Source organism: Thunnus maccoyii, chromosome 14 (assembly GCF_910596095.1).
Source record: "Thunnus maccoyii chromosome 14, fThuMac1.1, whole genome shotgun sequence".
In the NCBI taxonomy this organism is placed as follows: domain Eukaryota; kingdom Metazoa; phylum Chordata; class Actinopteri; order Scombriformes; family Scombridae; genus Thunnus; species Thunnus maccoyii.
Genome location: NC_056546.1, coordinates 3,324,869 through 3,346,724, shown reverse-complemented (window position 1 = coordinate 3,346,724; position 21,856 = coordinate 3,324,869). Strand labels below are relative to the sequence as shown.

Sequence of the window (21,856 nt, the reverse complement as noted above, 5' to 3'; positions counted from 1 at the left end):
AGAAGGTGATATGATGAAAATGAACCTATAGAGTAGCTGATGGTGTTTTTTGTTGTTGTTTTTTTAAATTATGTTGATGTTTACATTTATACGTATTAGCCATAGCTTACATTTTTAACAACTGATATCATAAGAAATATAAATTACAATAAATTACATTACAAAAAGTAATTTGTCAAATGAAAGAACTTAAAACTAAAACATTTCATACTGTTTACAACCTAAACAGAATATAAAAACAACAACATAAGAAATATCAAGTGTCACTTCTTCCTACCATCACCCAGCAGGTTTTCACTCCTGTAATACGTTGTGAAACACTTCATGGTCCTTTTTTCTCTTTCTTATCACACAAGAAACTATTATTGACTTAATTATTTATCATTGACCTCATTGGAAAGAATTATTCTCTGTATTACCCAAATATGTTCTTTGGAGCCACGTTTCATATAGACGGTTACAAACTTTCTAAGATAAAACTGTTTTCTTTTTTTTTTTTCAAGGAATTTGAACATTATATTTGGAATTATTGAATAATGTAGTAACCAGACACAAAATTGTCTGACAGTAACACTTCTAATTTCATTATTTTGTTTTATTAACTATCATTATTTGTATTACCCCCACATGTTCTGCATTTTTTTCAAATTAAGCAAAAAAAAAAAAAAAAAAAACAGGGAAGAGATGAAATTGTGCAATAACTTCTCCTGAAACTGATATAGTCGCTGATATATTTAACACATCATAGTGGTGGAACAGCAGCACGTAACCAGGAAGCTTTGTGGTATTTTACTGTTTAGCAAATATACAATTTTAAGCAGGAACTTCTTGAACATGTTTATATTTTCCTGTTAGGCCTTCTGTGTTTCCCTACTTTAATTATCATTATTAGTTGTAGCAGTAGTAGTAATGATAGCAGTAGTAGTACTCCTGCTGCTTTTCATTATGTGTTCACAGCACTTTTATTTGTGAGTTGAGTTTTCATGATCAGGTTTTGCCTTCCTCTCCATGCCTCCATGTTTTCTCCAGTTCAATTTTGTGCATTGTCGGCATGTTTGTGCAAAACTTTTGGGAACATTGTAATCATGGAAATAATGGTTTTGGTTTTTTCCAGTAAAACAATCTTGAAATAGTACAACTTCTCTATTCTTTAGAAGTCTAAGTAGAGGAACTTCCTGTGTCTCATACTCACCACTCAATCAGGTTGGGATCCTGCAGCTTTCAAAAGTAAATTTTGTGTGTGTCCTTTGTACTTTTTTTGTTTTACTGTCATCCAGTGTAGAAGCAATAATGGTGTCACTCTATGTATAATGTAGCACATAAAAACTGTGAATTTAGTGATGCAAAACAAGAAAACAAAGATGCAAACAGTCATGAAAATGAACATGCAAACAGTGACAGTTTACTGCTGTCCAACCAGTAAGTTTCTCCCTCTCTTCCTCTCTATACAAATTTGACATGTGAGAAAAACAAGTATTTGTGTGTCATAAAATATACAGTAAAATATACAGTATTTTCAATAATAAAACTGTGGGAAAGTAAGACGAGTAGAAATAGAGAAGAAGTGATGAAAGCTGAGTTTTGTAATATTTTCATTGGAAATGTTGAAATTTTTCTGAGTTACTTTCACAACAAAGTTCCAACTCTCAAAGGAAGATAAAACCACAACCCTGTATGTGACATCTTTCAGGATGTTACATATCCTGTGTGGTTCTGGCCAATCGGCCACATTCAAGGTGAACTCCTTTTATGAGACTACCTTGTTTGGTTATTGGTCCCGGTTTCCCGATTAATAATACTATTAATTGTCATAATTAGTTAATTATCCTTGATAATTGATAATTATTGCAAATAATCAACTGTGTTCCTCACAGATCCAACAGTTGGTGCCCGAATTATTGATTAAGGTTAACAATATCTTATTTTCATAATTCATAATTATCTATGATAATTGTGAATTATTGCTAATAACCAAACGCACTACTGCCCGTCCATGACATATGGACGTTACATATTTATCATTACTTATATATAGCTAAAAACATACTCCTGCTGCTTTTCATTATATGTTCACAGTACTTTTATTTGTGAGTTGAGTTTTCATGATCAGGTTTTGCGTTCCTCTCCATGCCTCCATGTTTTCTCCAGTTCCATTTTGTGCATTGTCGGCATGTTTGTGTGAAACTTTGGGGAACATTGTAATAGTGGAAATAATGGTTTTGGTAGGAACAGAGATTAGTAGATGCTAACAAACCTGCTGCCTTTTGTTATTACAAACAACAGGTTGCACTGTGAAGAACGGCACCGTTCTACAGTGACTACATCTTTGACTACAATGACACCCTGTATGACTACGTGTTTGAAGAGTTTGTCTTTCTATAAAATGATTTTCCAACATTCTTACACGTGATTACATGGACTGTGATCTCGATAGGTTTTCCACTGACCTTACTGGCTATCTACGCACTGTATTCACTGGTACATAAAGAATTATCAAGTTTTCCTGTATGTAGAGATACAATAGCCCTGAGAGGAATTTAACTAATTAAACTAATACATTTATAATAAATCAAATGATACACCAATTTTGGACCCCCAAGAAACGCTATCTCCTCCTAGGGCATTAATGATATCGGCTTGAAACTTGAATACATGACTTATCACACTGTGCTGAACAAAAGTTGTTTGTAAGAACTCAAACAGTTTAGATATTGTTAGCCCTGAAAGTTGTAGTGCCACATCACACCTTACAATGTAAACCTATGGGGAGGCCATCTCTAGGCATGGACTTTGTGTCAAACAAATGGTTCTGATGTCTAAAGTATAAGTCTGACCACTTCGAAACCTGTATCAATGGATTCCTGATGAAATTTCCTACAAAAAATGTGATTTTTAATGTAGGATTTGGCCAAAGTCATGGGATTTATGAGGATATTTCATAAGAAGAGTGACATTCTCCTCTCCAACTGAGAAGGAGAGAGAGAGAATAGGGGGGGGGGGGGGGGGTTGAATGGAGCTCATTGAGTGAGAGTGACAGTTTAGTGATAAAGTGCTGCAGAAAAATAAAATCAAAACTAAAATTTGTAGCTCTGTACAGCAGTTTTTCCTTTATCAGGGCCCAAATACCTAGTGGTTCGCTCACACTCTCCATTCAAATATATGAGTATTTTTCTGTGTCCAGCTGCAGTTACTTCTTGTCTCTACACACCTGACAGTACACATTTCAATCAAACTTTGACCAGGTCATGTGGGTTAAAAGTCTTTACTTTTCTAAAAATAAACTTGATGAAAATTAGGAAATTAATTTGTTTTACACACAAACTCATCAAAAGTTTTGTTTACTAATTGAAATTCAAGTGAATGGGCCCAAAACTTGCATAATTTTGATGCCACCGGTGTGAGCAAGACAGACATGTCTCACCCTGCAGAAAATTCTCATCCTCGTACCATTGAGATTTGATGCTTCGCCATGACAGAGGAAGTTGCTATAACTTTATTGTACATGCTCCAGTCTGCACCAAACTTTACATGTTTGATAAGAGTCCCGGCCTGAACACGTTTACATGACAATATTCCATCAGTGATGCAAACTGGCTGAATAGCGCCCCCTGCGAAATTTCAGCGAAGCAGCCCCAGCAGCAGGCAAAACAGTGGACAAAGGAAGTGATGTTTATCTCCTTCTTGCATTTTCTGAAAACAGCCCGGGTCTGAAGACATCTACATGCCCATGACAGAAGACCTTCGATTGCATCATGGCCCGACGTGCATGGAGGCGCGAGGGCCCGTTCAACACTGCTTGCAGCTTTAATTTATTATTGACCTCATTGGAAAGAATTATTCTCTGTATTACCCAAATATGTTCTTTGGAGCCACGATTCATATAGACGGTTACAAACTTTCTAAGAAAAACCTGTTTTCTTTTTCTTTTTCAAGGAATTTGAACATTATATTAGAAATACTGAATAATGTAGTAACCAGACACAAAATTGTCTATAAGTATTTGAAGTAAGCAAAAAAAGGAGAAGAGGTTAGATGTGCAATAAGTTTCCTTGAAACTGCTGTACAGGGGCTTTTAAGAAGCAGATAATCTGTGGTCGCTGATACATTTAACACATCATAGTGGTGGAACAGCAGCACATAACCAGGAAGCTTTGAAGTATTTTACTATTTAGCATGAATACAATTTTAAGCAGGAACTTCTTGAACATGTTTATATTTTCCTGTTAGTCCTGCTGTATTTCCCTACTTTAATTATCATTATTATTTGTAGTAGTAGTAGTAATGATAGCAGTAGTAGTTCTCCTGCAGCTTTTCATTCTGTGTTCACAGTACTTTTATTTGTGAGCTGAGTTTTCATGATCAGGTTTTGCGTTCCTCTCCATGCCTCCATGTTTTCTCCAGTTCCATTTTGCGCATTGTCGGCATGTTTGTGTGAAACTTTGGGGAACATTGTAATAGTGGAAATAATGGTTTTGGTAGGAACAGAGATTAGTAGATGCTAACAAACCTGCTGCCTTTTGTTATTACAAACAACAGGTTGCACTGTGAAGAACGGCACCGTTCTACAGCGAGTACATCTTTGACTACAATGACACCCTGTATGACTACGTGTTTGAAGAGTTTGTCTTTCTATAAAATGATTTTCCAACATTCTTACACGTGATTACATCGACTGTGATCTTGATACGTTTTCCACTGACCTTACTGGCTATCTACACACTGTATTCACTGGTACTTAAAGAATTATCAAGTTTTCCTGTATGTAGAGATACAATAGCCTTGAGAGGCATTCAACTAATTTAACTAATACATTTATAACAGATCAAATGATACATCTGAAGCTGAAAAAAATGACACTCCTGACATTAACATTCAATAATAAGCTGTTTATTCTGACTGAATTAACATCATTACATTAAGTCTTTAACCTTCCTAATTTAGTGTCCGCAGGTCAAATTTGACCCGTGTTTGAATTCATTAACAAGCCCTGAAAAAAACACTAATTATCATCCAGTAAAATGTTGTATCTGCTGAGTGACTTATTATTCATCAATAACCATAATATATATATATACTTACTTTGATATTTTATGTACCTTAGACCACCTTTTACCTTACAATGTACAAATCATTTTTAATCTAAAATAGGCACAATTTATCTATTTTATTGCTTATGATGAACAGAACAGGCAAATAAGACCATGAGATGATCTGATAAACAAAATAATTCCCAAAATAACTTGTTTATATTTTCTTACATGTTAAAAATGTGCATGCTGTGCCAGGTGTGCAGTGAAATGTGAGAAATAAAGCATGAGATATATACTGCTATACAGCTGGGGAACAGGAGATGTGTATCTGTGTGTGTGTGTGTGTGTGTGTGTGTCTGTCAAAGGCTACTTTTGGGGACAAATTTCAGATTAATTTTATTTTGAAGTCTGATTAACCAGACTGAACGGCACAAAATGCTAACTACTCATTCATTACTTATCAGCTACTCTGCAGCTCTCCTCAGCTTTACGGAGCTTTATAGAGAGTTTCAGCTCATTGTTTATCTGTCACCCTCTTGGTTCACTCTCTGCGCTCTTATAACTTCATTTTCAGCCACAGCAGGCAGCTGTTTTCAGAGAAAAAGCCCTAAAAACCCACTTGTACACTACCTGCTCAGCACCAAGAGACAGTTAGCTGTAGACTAGCTGGTGAATATAGTGGAGCATTTAGCAGCTAAAGGGCCAGATATTTCCCTCAAGAGTTGGTAGAGAGCAAAACAGAGCTAAAAGAGAGTGAATATTGGACTTACATTCACCAGGTGAATGAGACTAACCTTTGTCCTAATGTTCATGCCTTTTTTAATCCTCCTGCATGCTTTATAGCAAGAATGCCAATAAAACAATCTTGAAATAGTACAACTTCTCTATTCTTTAGAAGTCTAAGTAGAGGAACCTCCTGTGTCTCATACTCACCACTCAATCAGGTTGAGATCCTGCAGCTTTCAAAAGTAAATCTTGTGTGTTTCCTTTGTACTTTTTTGTTTTACTGTCATACAGTGTAGAAGCAATAATGCTGTCACTCTATATATAATGTAGCACATAAAAACTGTGAATTTAGTGATGCAAAACAAGGAAAAAAGAGATGCAAACAGTCATGAAAATGAACATGCAAACAGTGACAGTTTACTGCTGTCCAACCAGTAATTTTCTCCCTCTCTTCCCTTCTATACAAATTTCACATGTCATGTCATTTTACTCTCCCCAGCCCAAAATACCTGTTTGGTTAGTCCACAGATACCTTTGGAACTGAAATCTTGTATTTTAAGGTTTTCTCGCTGACTTTTTAGGCATTACTGTGACTGAATTTCATCAACTCTAAACACTTTATGTGCATTGCAATGACAGAACTGAAAAGGTTTCGGCTAACTTGAAGGATAAAAACTCATTTACAGCAACAAACAGTCCTGATTGTCTGCTCATACGAAGAAAAAAATCTAAAAAGCCACAAGCAGAACAGACTAATATGAGCTACATGACATATTTCCATCCAGCCTGAATGATACCTTCATATAACTGATTAGATGTATAGGTTAAAAGGTTATGGAGTGAGTTATCCTATGACCAGTTTCTGTAATATTACACTGTACAAAATATTGCTCAGTAGGCCCAAGTGGACGAGATAAGACTTGTATCTGTACCAGTTTTGTTTGAGTATCTCTTGTAGTTTACGCTCAGATTTCCATTTATTCATGTGGGAGACACTTTTATCCAAAGTGAGGTACAAATGAGGTACATGGAAAAGTTCAACCCTACATGCTTTTCACAGTCTGTACAGTGAAAAACAGGAAACTGCTGCAGTGACTGAGTGACAGCTTAACAAGATCTGCAAAACTTTGAGGGTGTTAACCAACAGCTTTTACAGATATGGACATGATGAAACCAAATATCAACTTCATATTAACAGGAAAGGTGAGTCATATCTTACAAGTACAAGTTCTTATCTGTTCAGAATAAGATTTAGATCAACAGGCAGCTAATGTGCATCATTAAAAGAAAAATAAGGTAACAGCAATGTCCCGAGATGTCAGTGACATGAGTCCATATATCTAGAAAATACTGTCTGAGGTTTTTATTAAAAGTTGTTCTTTCTGTTATGTCTTCAACAGCCTCTTTGGTAACAGCTAAGGCTATTAAAAAGAGTTGGTTGTGATGTGATAATATGTTTATTGATGAAAGGTTTCCTACTAGCAACAGTATAGAGATGCTATGTCACCCATAAGTTATGATGAACAGCATCTGTGTTTATCAGTCCTTTATGAAACTTATAACATTTATTCTAAATAGTAATATATGGATAGTGTTAGTAAGACATGGTGAATGTGTCAGTACACATTCTACTCTACTCTTTTTAAACTTACATGTCAGGGTTTATTAATGATTGTTAATAACCTGTGTATCTTGAATGTCATTTTGTATCAGAACCAAAACATTTATAACAGTTTTTGGTTTCAGCTTGTTGTGTGTGACACTATTGCTACTGAGTAAAGTTAACATAATGTTGTATTGGTGCTATATTGAACCAAACTGGGTAAAATTTTGCCACAGTGATGTTTAGTGTGTAAAATCTGTCTTATAAAAGTTCTTAAGCAACATAACTTAAGACAGGAGAAGATGATATGATGAAAATGAACCTATAGAGTAGCTGATGATGTTTTTTGTTGTTGTTTTTTTAAATTATGTTGATGTTTATGTATATGCATATTAGCCATAGCTTATATTTTTAACAACTGATATCATAAGAAATATAAATGATAATAAATTACATTACAAAAAGTCATTTGTCAAATTAAAGAATTTAAAACTAAAACATTTCATACTGTTTACAACCTAAACAGGATATAAAAACAACAACATAAGAAATATCAAGTGTCACTTCTTCCTACCATCACCCAGCAGGTTTTCACTCCTGTAATATGTTGTGAAACACTTCATGGTCCTTTTTTCTCTTTCTCGTCACACAAGAAACTATTATTGACTTAATTATTTATTATTGACCTCATTGGAAAGAATTATTCTCTGTATTACCCAAATATGTTCTTTGGAGCCACGTTTCATATAGACGGTTACAAACTTTCTAAGAAAAACCTGTTTTCTTTTTTTTTTTCAAGGAATTTGAACGTTATATTAGAAATACTGAATAATGTAGTAACCAGACACAAAATTGTCTGACAGTAACACTTCTAATTTCATTATTTTGTTTTATTAACTATCATTATTTGTATTACCCCCACATGTTCTGCATTTTTTTCAAATTAACCAAAAAATAAAAAAGGGGGGAAGAGGCTAAATTGTGCAATAACTTCTCCTGAAACTGATATAGTCACTGATATATTTAACACATCATAGTGATGGAACAGCAGCACGTAACCAGGAAGCTTTGTGGTATTTTACTGTTTAGCAAATATACAATCTTAAACAGGAACTTCTTGACCATGTTTATATTTTCCTGTTAGGCCTTCTGTGTTTCCCTACTTTAATTATCATTATTATTTGTAGTAGTAGTAGTAATGATAGTAGTAGTAGTACTCCTGCTGCTTTTCATTATGTGTTCACAGTACTTTTATTTGTGAGTTGAGTTTTCATGATCAGGTTTTGCGTTCCTCTCCATGCCTCCATGTTTTCTCCAGTTCCATTTTGCGCATTGTCGGCATGTTTGTGTGAAACTTTGGGGAACATTGTAATAGTGGAAATAATGGTTTTGGTAGGAACAGAGATTATTAGATGCTAAAAAAACGTGTGAAATGTGAGAAATAAAGCATGAGACATATACTGCTATACAGCTGGGGAACAGGAGATGTGTATCTGTGTCTGTGTGTGCGTGCGTGCGTGTGTATCTGTCAAAGGCTACTTTTGGGGACAAATTTCAGATTAATTTTATTTTGAAGTCTGATTAACCAGACTGAACGGCATAAAATACTAACAAGTCATTCATTACTTATCAGCTACTCTGCAGCTCTCCTCAGCTTTACGGAGCTTTATAGAGAGTTTCAGCTCATTGTTTATCTGTCACCCTCTTGGTTCACTCTCTGCACTCTTATAGCTTCATTTTCAGCCACAGCAGGCAGCTGTTATCAGAGAAAAAGCCCTAAAAACCCACTGTACACTACCTGCTCAGCACCAACAGACAGTTGCTGTAGACTAGCTGGTGAACATAGTGGAGCATTTAGCAGCTAAAGATCCAGATATTTCCCTCAGGAGTTGGTAGAGAACAAAAACAGAGCTAAAAGAGAGTGAATATTGGACTAACATTCACCAGGTGAATGAGACTAATCTTTGTCCTAATATTCATATCTTTTTAATTGCTCCTGCATGCTTTATAGCAAGAATGCCAATAAAACAATCTTGAAATAGTACAACTTCTCTCTTCTTTAGAAGTCTAAGTAGAGGAACCTCCTGTGTCTCATACTCACCACTCAATCAGGTTGGGATCCTGCAGCTTTCAAAAGTAAATTTTGTGCGTTTCCTTTGTACTTTTTTTGTTTTACTGTCATACAGCGTATAGGCAATAATGGTGTCACTCTATGTATAATGTAGCACATAAAAACTGTGAATTTAGTGATGCAAAACAAGGAAAACAGAGATGCAAACAGTCATGAAAATGAACATGCAAACAGTGACAGTTTACTGCTGTCCAACCAGTAAGTTTCTCCCTCTCTTCCCTTCTATACAAATTTGACATGTGAGAAAAACAAGTATTTTTGTGTCAGAAAATATACAGTAAAATAAATAAATAATAAAACTGTGGGAAAGTAAGACGAGTAGAAATAGAGAAGAAGTGATGAAGGCTGAGTTTTGTAATATTTTCATTTGAAATGTTGAAATTTTTCTGAGTTACTTTCACAACAAAGTTCCAACTCTCAAAGGAAGATAAAACCACAACCCTGTATGTGACATCTTTGAGGATGTTACATATTCTGTGTGGTTTTAGCCAATCAGAGAGTGATATGATCTGAGATCAGTTGATTACAAATGTGTTTCAGTGCTTTCACTCACCATATTTACTGTAGACTGTTTGGATGCAGAGGACCAAACATCAACCTCTGTGTAGGGAACTCATCCAGGTGTGGTCTTGCAGCTTTCGAGGTAAGTTTTGTGACATTTTTCACTTGTGTATGTAGAGATTGTAAAAATGACATTAGAACTGCAAACAGTCATGATAATGAGTATGCAAACTGTGACAAGCAGACAGCTTTGGACTGTAGGTGTACAGAATACTGAGGTTAAACCAACTGTGTTTTATTTCATTTGCATCTTTTCCCGTAAATACCATTTTGATGTGTAAAAGTTGTGTAACGAAGACAAAAAAAGGTGAGAAAATGACTAAAAAGATAATAACATTCAGAACTTTTCACTATTTTGAATGAAATAAAATGAGCTAAATAAAGAAGAATGAAGAAACAAATATTCATTATTATATTTCTGTATTTCTTGTATTTACTGTATGTTCTGAGCCAACATTGATCCACATAGAGGTATTTATAGTGATATTTGCAGTTTTGATGACAGCTGAGATATAAAAGAGTTTCCTCTGCTGTAACGATATGAAAAGAAATAAAATAAGATAAAAAATAAAAGTCTAACAGAGGGATAGAGTTACACAAACCAAGATCAATTACAGTCACTTTATGATTCCATCCCATAAGTGTTTCTTTTGTTTGTTTGTTTCATTTGTTGGTTATTTTTGGTGTTTGGTACATTTTATCCTTTATTGAGAGGAGACAGTAGAGTCAGACAGGAAATGTGGAGAGAGAGAGAGATGGGGATGACATGCAACTAAGATCTGCTGGAATCAAACTGGACATAAATGTTGTAGTTTTGTGGTATGAGTCTTAACCAGTACGCTACAGGGATGACCAGTATGTTAGTGTTATTAAACATGGTGAATGTACCAACCTGCAGTTGTTTCCTCTAATTTATTTTCATGCTTACTCCAAAACATAGTCAGAGTGCACAATCTATAAAATAAAATATAAAATATGCAGATGATTCATAAAATGGTTTGGTCAGACATGCAAACCTCCTTGTCCAAAATCAGAGAGCACAGAGTTATTCAACTGGTGGGATGTCAAGTGCAGAAGACAAACCATCCTAGACCAATGTCTCTGTACCTTAAATTACTGAAATAACTGTATGAAATTCTGTAGTAATGACCTCACATCATCATGGAAAATTATTTATATATAGTACATCACAAGGTCTTGTATTATATGAAAAATTATTTTTTGATGAAATATAGAACTTCAATGATTAGTCGATTATTCTCATTGCTACTTTATTGCTTTATTGTTTTTTCAAATTATTGTTTCAATCATTCTTCAAGCAGAAAGACCAAATATTATCTGGTTTCAGCTTTTTAAACATTATGATTTGCTCCTTTTCTTTGTCATATGCAACAGTACATTAAAAAATCTTCAGGCTTTGGATTGTTGGTCAGAAAAATACCGTAAGCTGAAGACATCCCCGCAGGCTCAAAGAAATCATGAGTGCCATTTTTACAGTTTATAAAACACTACATTTTATAAACTCAAAGGTTAATCATTTAATCGGGAAAATAATCGTCAGCTTAATCAATGATGAAAATAATTTTTAGTTGCAGCCTTGAAGAAATATTATTAGGAGAAAATGTAACAAAGACACCTTTTTATGGCTATAATATACACTGTATTTGTGTGAACTTGCACCTCAAGACTTTAGTGATGTCACTTAACAATGTTATGTAGATATTAAAAAACCTCCATAACCTGATCTCTCATACAACAGGTTTCACTCTGAAGAAGAAGAAGATTTCTTCTCACAGATGGAAAACAATAACTACAGCAATGTCACATCCATCTATGGTTCTAGCAATGCAACCTTCCCCAGTTTTGCTGGACCACATATTGAGTATGTGATAACATGCGTAATCATTAGTATCGGCCTTCCTTTGACTCTACTGGCCATCTACTCTCTTTATTCTCAGGTGAGTACTTTATGACTAAGATTTATTAATTTTAGGTCATGTGTCTGTCATATAATCTGTCTGTAAAGAATCTTCATCCTGTTACAAACCTGGCTCAGGGCTTGCAACAAAGGAGAGAGTCCACACACTGATGAACGGTGCAAAACGATATTTATTTAACTAAACATAACAATTCATACTTAAATATGGGAATGTTAGGCATCAGTGGTGTAAAGTGGGTGTGTGGATGCATGAAATGTTGGCTGTAAAAGTAAAGAAACAGAAGTTCAACACAAACTAATCTAAAGTGAAAGCCATGTGAACGGGGTGCTGCTGTTCAGCCGAAAAGAAAGAGAGAGACTCCTGGGCCAGCAGTCCTTTTATATCCTTTGGGCCACTCCCTCCTCAGGTGCAGCCGATCAGCTATGACAGACCTCTTAGCCTACCACTCCTGGAAGAAAATAACAAGAGTGTAACTGGAGAGAACTAGAGGCAGATAAATAAAGAGAGAAAGAGAGAAAGAAAGCAAGAGGGAAAGAGAGAAAAAGAGAGGGCTGTCACAATCCTGCTTGGGGGCTGGAAGGAAGTCTTGTAATGACCTATAAATTTAAGCTACTTGGACCTTAAACACATGCAGTTAACATGTGTAGCTCCATTCCAGCTTCTCTTAAGGTGAAGTTAACAGCATCATTAACTTGTAGAGAAGAAATTGTCATCAGGTTTATCAGAATTTTTCACTCCGCTCCCATCTGGTTGCATATAAAGGACAACAAAGCGGTTTTAAATTCCATTGCCCACTAATCACCAGATTACGATATATATATATAAGTATTTTCCTCTGCTTGAAATTTTTGTATGTATGTGTATGTATGCATCTATATGTCTATGTTTTAGAGGCACATATAATGCACAGTTTAACCAAATTTCCTCATGAGGACAATCAATATCTATCACTCTGTCTTTAGCATGCTAACACGCTAAACTAAGATGGTCATTGTCATTGTGAGCATATTAGCATTTAGCTCAATGGACCCCTGTGCCTAAGTACAGCCTCACAGAGCAGTTAGCATAGCTGTAGACTCTTGAGCTTGTAACATTGATTGGTCAATGTGTCATATTTGATGACACATTGACCAATGCATGAATGTTTCTGACTGCAATTGCTGTGCAGAGCAAAATGACATATATGTCACTACGCAGAATTCAATCCACTTGTATTTTTGCACATTTTGTGCAAAGGTTCTAAATGAAAATTTAAAAAAAAGAACATGTTTTCAGCTGCTTTTTTTATTACTGCCAATGTTTTCTTGCAGGTGCAAAATAACAATGTTGCTCCAATCTTCATCATCAACCTCCTCATCTCTGACATCTTTCAATTCTGCTACATGATCTACGAAGTGGGAAAAACTGAGGACTTGACGATCTTTATATTCTTCTTCATTATTTACTGCTTTGGTTTGATGGTCAGTGTTGGCTTCATGGTCTGTATCGCCCTGGAAAGGTAGCTATCTGTCTATCCTGTATGTTTTTAGCTACTTCCATGTGTATGACCATTATATTACCATATAAATCTGAAGCTCCTTAAAGTCAAGAATATTCTGTATCTGATGGTAGACTATGTATCTTGTGTTTCAGGTATTTGCTCATCGCATGGCCACTGTGGTACCGCGTCAGAAGAACCATCAAGAGCTCTCTTGTGGTCTGTGTCGTGGTCTGGATCTATCCTATTGTTCATGTCCTTATTCTCTATGCCTTTTTTGGAACTTCATTCATCATTTTAGCTGTCTTCTTCCTCGTTCCTTTCCCACTGCTCATATTCTTCTTGGGTGGGACCGTCAAATCACTGTCTGCTGCCATCTCGGTCTCCTCTGATGAAAAACGACGAATTGTGGGAATGTTGGTCCTGGTGGTGCTCATCTACACACTGCTGTTTCTACCCACCATCATCACTTTCATCTTGGCAGAAGAAGCCAGAGATAATGATACCTTCAACAGGTTGATTATCATTCTTCTCAGATTCAGTCCTCTTGCAGACTTGATTCTGTATGTTTTCATGAGGAAAGGGGTCATAGACAAGCTTTTGGCCTTTCTGTGTTGTTGCAGAATGGACAGTGATGATAACAGCAGACCATCAGTATGAAAGATAACAACATGTACACAGTCAGCTCCATGCAGGCAGAGAAAGAGGGAGAAAGAAAAGAGAGAAAACAGATGTTAACTGTAATGTGTCTGAATGTTAACTAAAATACACTTAAACTAGCAAAAAAGAGATAAATAAAGTGTTTGCTGTATGACAACAAAAGACTTTGTGCCACATCATAAGTTGAAATGTTTGTGTCAGTTATGCTCAAAGAAAACTACTAAGACTGGTTGTTGTCAGCCAGTGGTGTGACCATCACAAGTAGATGAAAAGGAAACATTGTTTTGATTATGTTGTGAGAGAAGTGGTTGGTGGGAAATGTTTGTCCATGCAGGTTAACTTTTTCTGGTTCATTGTTAGGGCTTCAACAAATGTGCATGTGCAAGTTGTTGTCTATCATTATTATCCTCTGAAGGGGACATAGCATGCTTTTTGTGATTTTCTGTCATTTATATTCATAATTTAAGTCTGCCAAGGGGCAGCTTCCTGGAGCTGGCCAATCAGAACAGAGTGGGCTCATCAAGGGGGGGCTTTAAAGAGACAGAAGCTAAAACGACCTGTTTCAGACAGAGGCTGAAGTGAGGGGCTGCATAAAGGGGCAGTATTAGATAAATAAGGAGTTTTTTGAACTGTAAGTCATGCAGAAATATTCCAGTAGAGCCCCAGAATAAAAAATAGACCTGGAAATGTGCATGTTATGTCCCCTTTAATCAAAGAAGCAAACCAGATATTATTAGTTGATCAACTGAGCTGTTCAACACCATGATCACCATGTTATTATAGCTGCCACTCCGTCTTATTTCTACAGGGAGATCATCATATCAAGTCTATAGACTTTCTTCTTCTTTAGCCTCTCATACACATTATAATATGTTACTTTTTTCCTACTTATAACCATATATGTCTATTATTGTGTGTGGGGGGTATTTTATGCATAAAAGTTAAACAACATATGATTTATTTCTTTTTCATTTAATATAAGTTACATTTTAGGGGGTTTTGTGGTTGGCATGCTATGGCTTGGCAATACTGTTAACATCTTATATTATTATACGCAGTACTTTTATAAGACATTGTAAATTTTCTGGAAATTCTATAAAAATATGTTTCTAGAAAAAGATGAGAATGTTTCCTTTTTACTAATTATGTGAATTAAACCCTACAAATCAACAAAATATCTGCTGATTGTTTCTTGTATATATCATCATATAGCACAACTCTACTGTTGTGTAATACCATGGAGACATTTTGCTTTTTTTTTTTCAAATTACCAACGTATGTTTATTCATGTTAAGTTCTCATACTTTTTTAAATAATAATGTGGAGCAGAAATTATATCATATTTTTCAATATAAGTTACAGTAGTGAGGCCTACTGTACATTTCCCCTGTCTTAAACTTGTTGATTACCAACTGTTGCACTAATCAGCTGACACTGCAACAGCAGAGATCCAACAAAAACATATTTCCCAGAATGTCTTTAAATACTTTGGCTTTCTGCAGGGTGATACTTTATAAAGAAAAACATGCATATTAAGATGGTAATGTGCGATTGCTAAGAGCTTAAGGTTCCTATTTGATGAGTTGTATAGTGTACACAAAAGATGATAAATTATAGTAGTTGTGATGTATTTAATCATATGTGATTAAAGAACAGTTTAAAAAACAAGTACTGAGTCATTTCAACTCCATTCAGAGCACACATCTGTCATTTTACTCTCTCCAGCCCAAAATACCTGTTTGGTTAGTCCACAGATACCTTTGGAACTGAAATCTTGTATTTTAAAGTTTTCTCTCTGACTTTTTAGGCATTACTGTGACTGAATTTCATCAACTCTGCACACTTTATGTGCATTGCAATGGCAGAACTGAAAAAGTTTTGGCTAACCTGAAGGATAAAAACTCATTTAGAGCAACAAACAGTCCTGATTGTCTGCTCATATGAAAAAAAAACAACTAAAAAGCCACAAGCACAACAGGCTAATGTGAGCTACATGACATATTTCCATCCAGCCTGAATGATACCTTCATATAACTGATTAGATGTATAGGTTAAATGGCCATGGAGTGAGTTATCCTAAGTGATGTACAAATAAGGTACATGGAAAAGTTCAACCCTAAAAAGGAAGCTGTCTCATGCCATTGTTAAAGTGTATGCAGCAGCTGTTTCCTCCTGAGAGTTTTGGTTATAGACCTGTCTCTGCCCCCCAGTGGAATGTGCCGGTGGTGCACGAGGCCCTAGTGAGTGATCCCTATGAGCCTCTGGAGCGCTCCTCTCTGAAGGCGTTGTCATTCAAAACAGCTTTGCTGCTTGCGCTGACCTCAGCTATGAGAGTGAGCGAACTGTGCGCCCTGTTGGTTCACCCTAGCTGTTTCGTGGTGACCACAGCGGGGCTACTCTCAGACCGCCTGACTGATTTTTATAACTATCAGATTTATAGTTTCTAACCCTCTGACACTGCAGAGATCCAACAGGACACTCATACAAGTCAAGAGGTTATTTTGAAAGCCATGATCCTGTAAAAGGCCACAAGGCTGCAAAATGTCAGTTTTATTCCTTTTCAGTGTCTAATACAGATATCCAGCGTCCATTGTTGGCTTTCATCGTACTCTTCCAATATCAAACTAACAAGTGGCAGTTTTTGCTCTGAACAAAATATTGTGAGGTTTATTTGAGTGATATTCCTGTCTGTTAACATCAGAGTTGAGATGAATATTAAAAGAAACAACAAGAATTTAACTTAGATAAGACAAGAATTAATTATCATCTATTATGCATGCTATTGTTATGCTAATATGTATCAAACCTGCTTTGACCCCTGAAGTGATGAAATGTATGGAAATAACTATGGTGAGCAACCTGCAGTCTGAGGAAGGCCCACAGTTAGACCCATACCAATTTGCATACAGACACCACAGAGGAACTGATGATGTAATCACTAGTATAGTGCACATGGTCACTAAAGATCTGGAGAATCCCAGGGCCTATGCCAGACTATTGTTTGTTGATTTTAGTTCAGCATGTAACATTTAATAACCCCATATATTACTTAAAGGATATGTTCACATTTTTTCAAGTCTTAAAACAACAGTCAGTTGCTCAAATGAACATTGAAATAGCTCGCTGTAATCATTCCTCCTGTTCACACTGACCATTACAAGATCCCTTCCTAATGTGCTTTCAATGTAAGTAATGGGGAACAAAATCCACAGTCATTGATTTCTGCATGTTTTGTGCAAAAATGGGTTCAAATGTTTATCTGAACCTACAGAGAGGTGCCAGCCATCCAAATTAATCGAATCAAGTGGATATCTTAACTTTAATATAAAATTCCCTTGTTGTGTTTCCCTAGACTTTGTTTCCCTTATACTAAATAACTCTGACGTCCAGGACCAGATGTATAAGTCTAAAATACAGAACTTTTTACAGTGGTGTGATGAACATCATCTCACCCTCAACACAAAAAGTTGGACTCTTTCAAGTACCTGGGCATCCACATGGATAATAAACCAGTGTGAAATGTATCTGTCAGAGATGTGAACTGTCTGATCTAGAGCACTCAGGGAGCAGAACTATGCACTCTAAAGTCGTTAGAGACTTTAATCATCCAATGTAGAGCCTGCATGGAGTGAAAACATGCCCTTTGAGGCAGTCATAGATATAAACTGTCATATCTAGAGTGCACACGGAGCATAACTGTGTGCTCTAAAGTGGTCATAGACATAATGCAGAAGAGGAGTGAGATGGTTAGGGTTAGGGTAAGAATATCAGGGTCAGAGCCAATCAGAGGCACAGTAGGGGCGGGTCTTCACAGAATGAGGGTGGGAAAAAAAATAACACAAACTGGAAAATTGTTTGAACTCACCTCCTGGTTCTTTAGTCCAAAACTACGGTGGCCCCTATGGACAAAGCATATACAAAGCACAAACAATAAGAAGAACACGCTCCAAATCCTCCTAGCAGCCTGGAGCACTTCAGGTGTAGCGATTAGCTTTGTAGCATTTTTCTTGTTTCATGTGTTTTTCCTTTTTTATATGTATTTTGGTATTTGTGGCATTTCTTGATTTGGAAAATGCTTTTTTATTAATGTTTGTGCATTCACTCTTGTATGTGCTTTGTTCTCAGGGGCCACCGTACAAAACTCTTTCTAATGAATCAGGAGTCAAACCTGTTATTGTTGTTAATTTGGAGATGAGTGGATGAAGCCAGTGCAGCACTGCACCATCAGCAATGTGGCTTGGCAGCTTGCCAGTTATTCCATATGTAGGAGATTATACAAATGGTTTTATGTTTGGCCACTAGATGGTAGCATGAAACATGAAATGACACAGTGGTTGCATGAGTCAGTGCTGAAACATCAACGTTGAGGTGCAGATGAAATGAAGATCACACTCAATGTCGGGAGTTCATCAATTTAAATATGACAAAAGTTACAACTATCACCAAACACATTTAATGTCACTTGAAACTTAACAAACTACAAGATAATCTTAAACTGGACTGATATACTGTATATGCTTGGGAGTATATTATTGTCAGAAAGAATATTCCTGTTGATGTCAGTTGTTTTCTGCCTTATTCTCTTTGTTTATTTTTACCAGGCTGTGACTCAAATGTAATGCTAATAAATGAGAAGCACAAACTGTTAAGTTTGGTCATAACATTTATATTGAAGAAGTTATGTGTTAATGTTTTTAGAAATGGAGATTTGTCAGCCTGCAGTTGTTTCTTCCAACCAACACTTTACAATACGGTACAAAAAATTTAGCAAAGTTACTAAGGGTGTGCCTGAATACAAATACCTTATTCCGCAAAGCATAAATGGTGTTTTTTTTTTTTGTTTGTTTTTTTTTACGAATATTTGTTTCATACAAATATTTCAAAACTATTTATTTTCGGGAAGAGAAAAAACATGTCAAATATCAGTGCAGGTCGGTTACATCACTAGTGCCATCGTCCCGTTTTCGCTTCTCCAAAGTTGTAAATGGAACCACGTTCCAGCTAGTTGTACTAATGTACTTTACATATTCATGTCTGTCTACTTTTTTCTCTCTTCCGTAGTATCAGGAACCTACTGCATGTTATCACTCACCATATTTACTGTAGACTGTTTGGATGCAGAGGACCAAACATCAAACTTGGTGTAGGGAACTCATCCAGGTGTGGTCTTGCAACTTTCAAGGTAAATTTTGTGACATTATTTTTCACTTAAGTAGGAAGGGAGTATAAAAATGACATTAGAACTGCAAACAGTCATGATAATGAGTATGCAAACTGTGACAAGCAGACAGCTTTAGACTGTAGGTGTACAGAATACTGTGGTTAAACCAGCTGTGTTTTATTTCATTTGCATTTTTTTCACCTAAGTGTAATTTTGATGTGGTTGTGGTTTCATCTTCTCTTTGAGAGTTTGAATTTTGTCATTAAAGTAACTCAGAAAATTTTGAACATTTCAAATGAAAATATTATAAAACTCAGCTTTGCATACATAGTTGTTTGTTGTTTATTTTTTGATGTTTGGTACATTTTATCCTTTATTGAGAGGAGACAGTAGAGTCAGACAGGAAACAAGGAGAGAGAGAGAGAGATGGGGATGACATGCAACTAAGATCTGCTGGAATCAAACTGGAAACAAATGTTACAATTTTGTGGTATGAGTCTTAACCAGTACGCTACAGGGATGACCAGTATGTTAGTGTTGTTAAACATGGTGAATGTACCAGCCTGCAGTTGTTTCCTCTAATTTATTTTCATGCTAACTCCAAAAGTTAGTCAGAGTGCACAATCTATAAACAAAATATAAAATATTCAGATGATACATAAAATGGTTTGGTCAGACATGCAAACCTCCTTGTCCAAAATCAGAGAGCACAGAGTTATTCAACTGGTGGGATGTCAAGTGCAGAAGACAAACCATCCTAGACCAATGTCTCTGTACCTTAAATTACTGAAATAACTGTATGAAATTCTGTAGTAATGACCTCACATCATCATGGAAAATTATTTATATATAGTACATCACAAGGTCTTGTGTTATATGAAAAATTATCCTTTGATGAAATATAGATCTGCAACGATTAGTCAAGTATATTTGCTCAAAAAAAGATGATAAATTAAAGTAGCTGTAATTTATATAATCATACGTGATTGAATAAAAAACAAGTATTGAGTCATTTCAACTCCATTCAGAGCACACATCTGTCATTTTGCTCTCCCCAGCCCAAAATACCTGTTTGATTAGTCCACAGATACTTCTGGGACTGAAATCCTGTATTTTAAGGTTTCCTCTGACTTTTTAGGCATTACTGTGACTGAATTTCATCAACTCTGCGCACTTCATGTGCATTGCAATGACAAAAATCACTGCTGAAACCAAGCTTTTGCAGAAAATGGTGGTTTGTTCGGTTTGGGTTGGGAAAGACTTGTATAAGTAATAATGCAGACACATGACTGTATGAAGGGAGAAAATGAATAAATAAATAGATAACTGAACCTAAATCAAAGCATTTTGCATTCTTCTACCTGCCATTCCAACTGGCAACCTTTATCTAGACATACTTCTACTCTTTTAAGTTCCTACAAAATTACAGTCAGTTATGCTTCCATTATTAAATATCAGGGCTGATCTACTTTCCCTTCTCTTGTAGATCAAAATGTTTCAGCTCATTGTTTAGCTGTCACTCTCTTGGTTCACTCTCAGCACTCTAATAGCGTCATTTTCATCCACAGCAGGCAGCTGTTTACAGTGAAAAAGATCTAGAAATCCACTGTACACTACCTGCTCAGCACCAAATGGCAAACAGACACAGTTAGCTGTAGACTAGCTGGTGAACATAGTGGAGCATTTAGCAGCCAAAGATCCAGATATTTCCCTCAGGAGTTGGTAGAGAGCAAAAACAGAGCTAAAAGATAGTGAATATTGGACTTACATTCACCAGGTGAATGAGACTAACCTTTGTCCTAATGTTCATGCCTTTTTCAATGTTCCTGCATGCTTTATAGGAAGAATGCCAATTAAACAATATTCACAAAGTACAACTTCTCTCTTCTTTAGAAGCCTAAGTAGAGGAACCTCCTGTGTGTCATTCTCACCACATTACTGCAGATTGCAGAGGACAAAGCATTAAACTCCAGTGTAAGGAACTCATTCAGCTTGGGATCTGTAACGGGTATAGGTTGGACCCAATAGCAGCACAAATGACACGGGTATAAACTTTGCAGTCTTTATTTCACACGATGTCAGGGCAATATTAGCACGGTCAGAGCAACACAGTTTTTGAACCCCGATCTTCCACTCCCACAGCAGACAAAGACCAGGGAACAGGCAGGCAGAACTCAGAGTCAGGGACAGAAGGCTGGTGGGTTTACCGGGGCAGAGACGAGGGGCGATGGTCGAAGACAAGCTGATCAGAAACCGGGAAGGCAGTCCAGTGAAGATAGCAAGATGACTGAGCATAGTAGCGTAGACAATCTGACAAGGAGGGAGTGGGCCGAGGCAGCTTATATACTGGCTGATTGCAGATGATGAGCAGGTGGGAGCGCCAGGTGAAGGTGGTTGAACTAATGAGGGGTGTGGCAGAGCAGAGAGTGAGACTGAATGATTGGATGATTGGATGATTCCCACAGCAACAGGTGAGGGGGAGAGCAGACTCTGACAGAACCCTCCCCTCAAGGGATGGCTCCCGACATCCCGAAAAAGGAACTATAAACAGGGCAGGAGATGGGACT

At 36.4% G+C, this 21,856-nt stretch overlaps 1 protein-coding gene across 1 annotated transcript; it reads left to right on the top strand.

Moving 5' to 3' along the window:
- Positions 1 to 10,001: 10,001 nt before the first annotated feature.
- Positions 10,002 to 14,626, top strand: LOC121911368 (ovarian cancer G-protein coupled receptor 1-like). Its single transcript, XM_042432756.1, has 4 exons — positions 10,002 to 10,133; positions 11,811 to 12,009; positions 13,302 to 13,489; positions 13,624 to 14,626. Exons 2-4 carry the CDS (start codon positions 11,848 to 11,850, stop codon positions 14,126 to 14,128), a joined length of 855 nt encoding a protein of 284 aa, XP_042288690.1. The 5' UTR covers positions 10,002 to 10,133; positions 11,811 to 11,847; the 3' UTR covers positions 14,129 to 14,626.
- Positions 14,627 to 21,856: the final 7,230 nt, after the last annotated feature.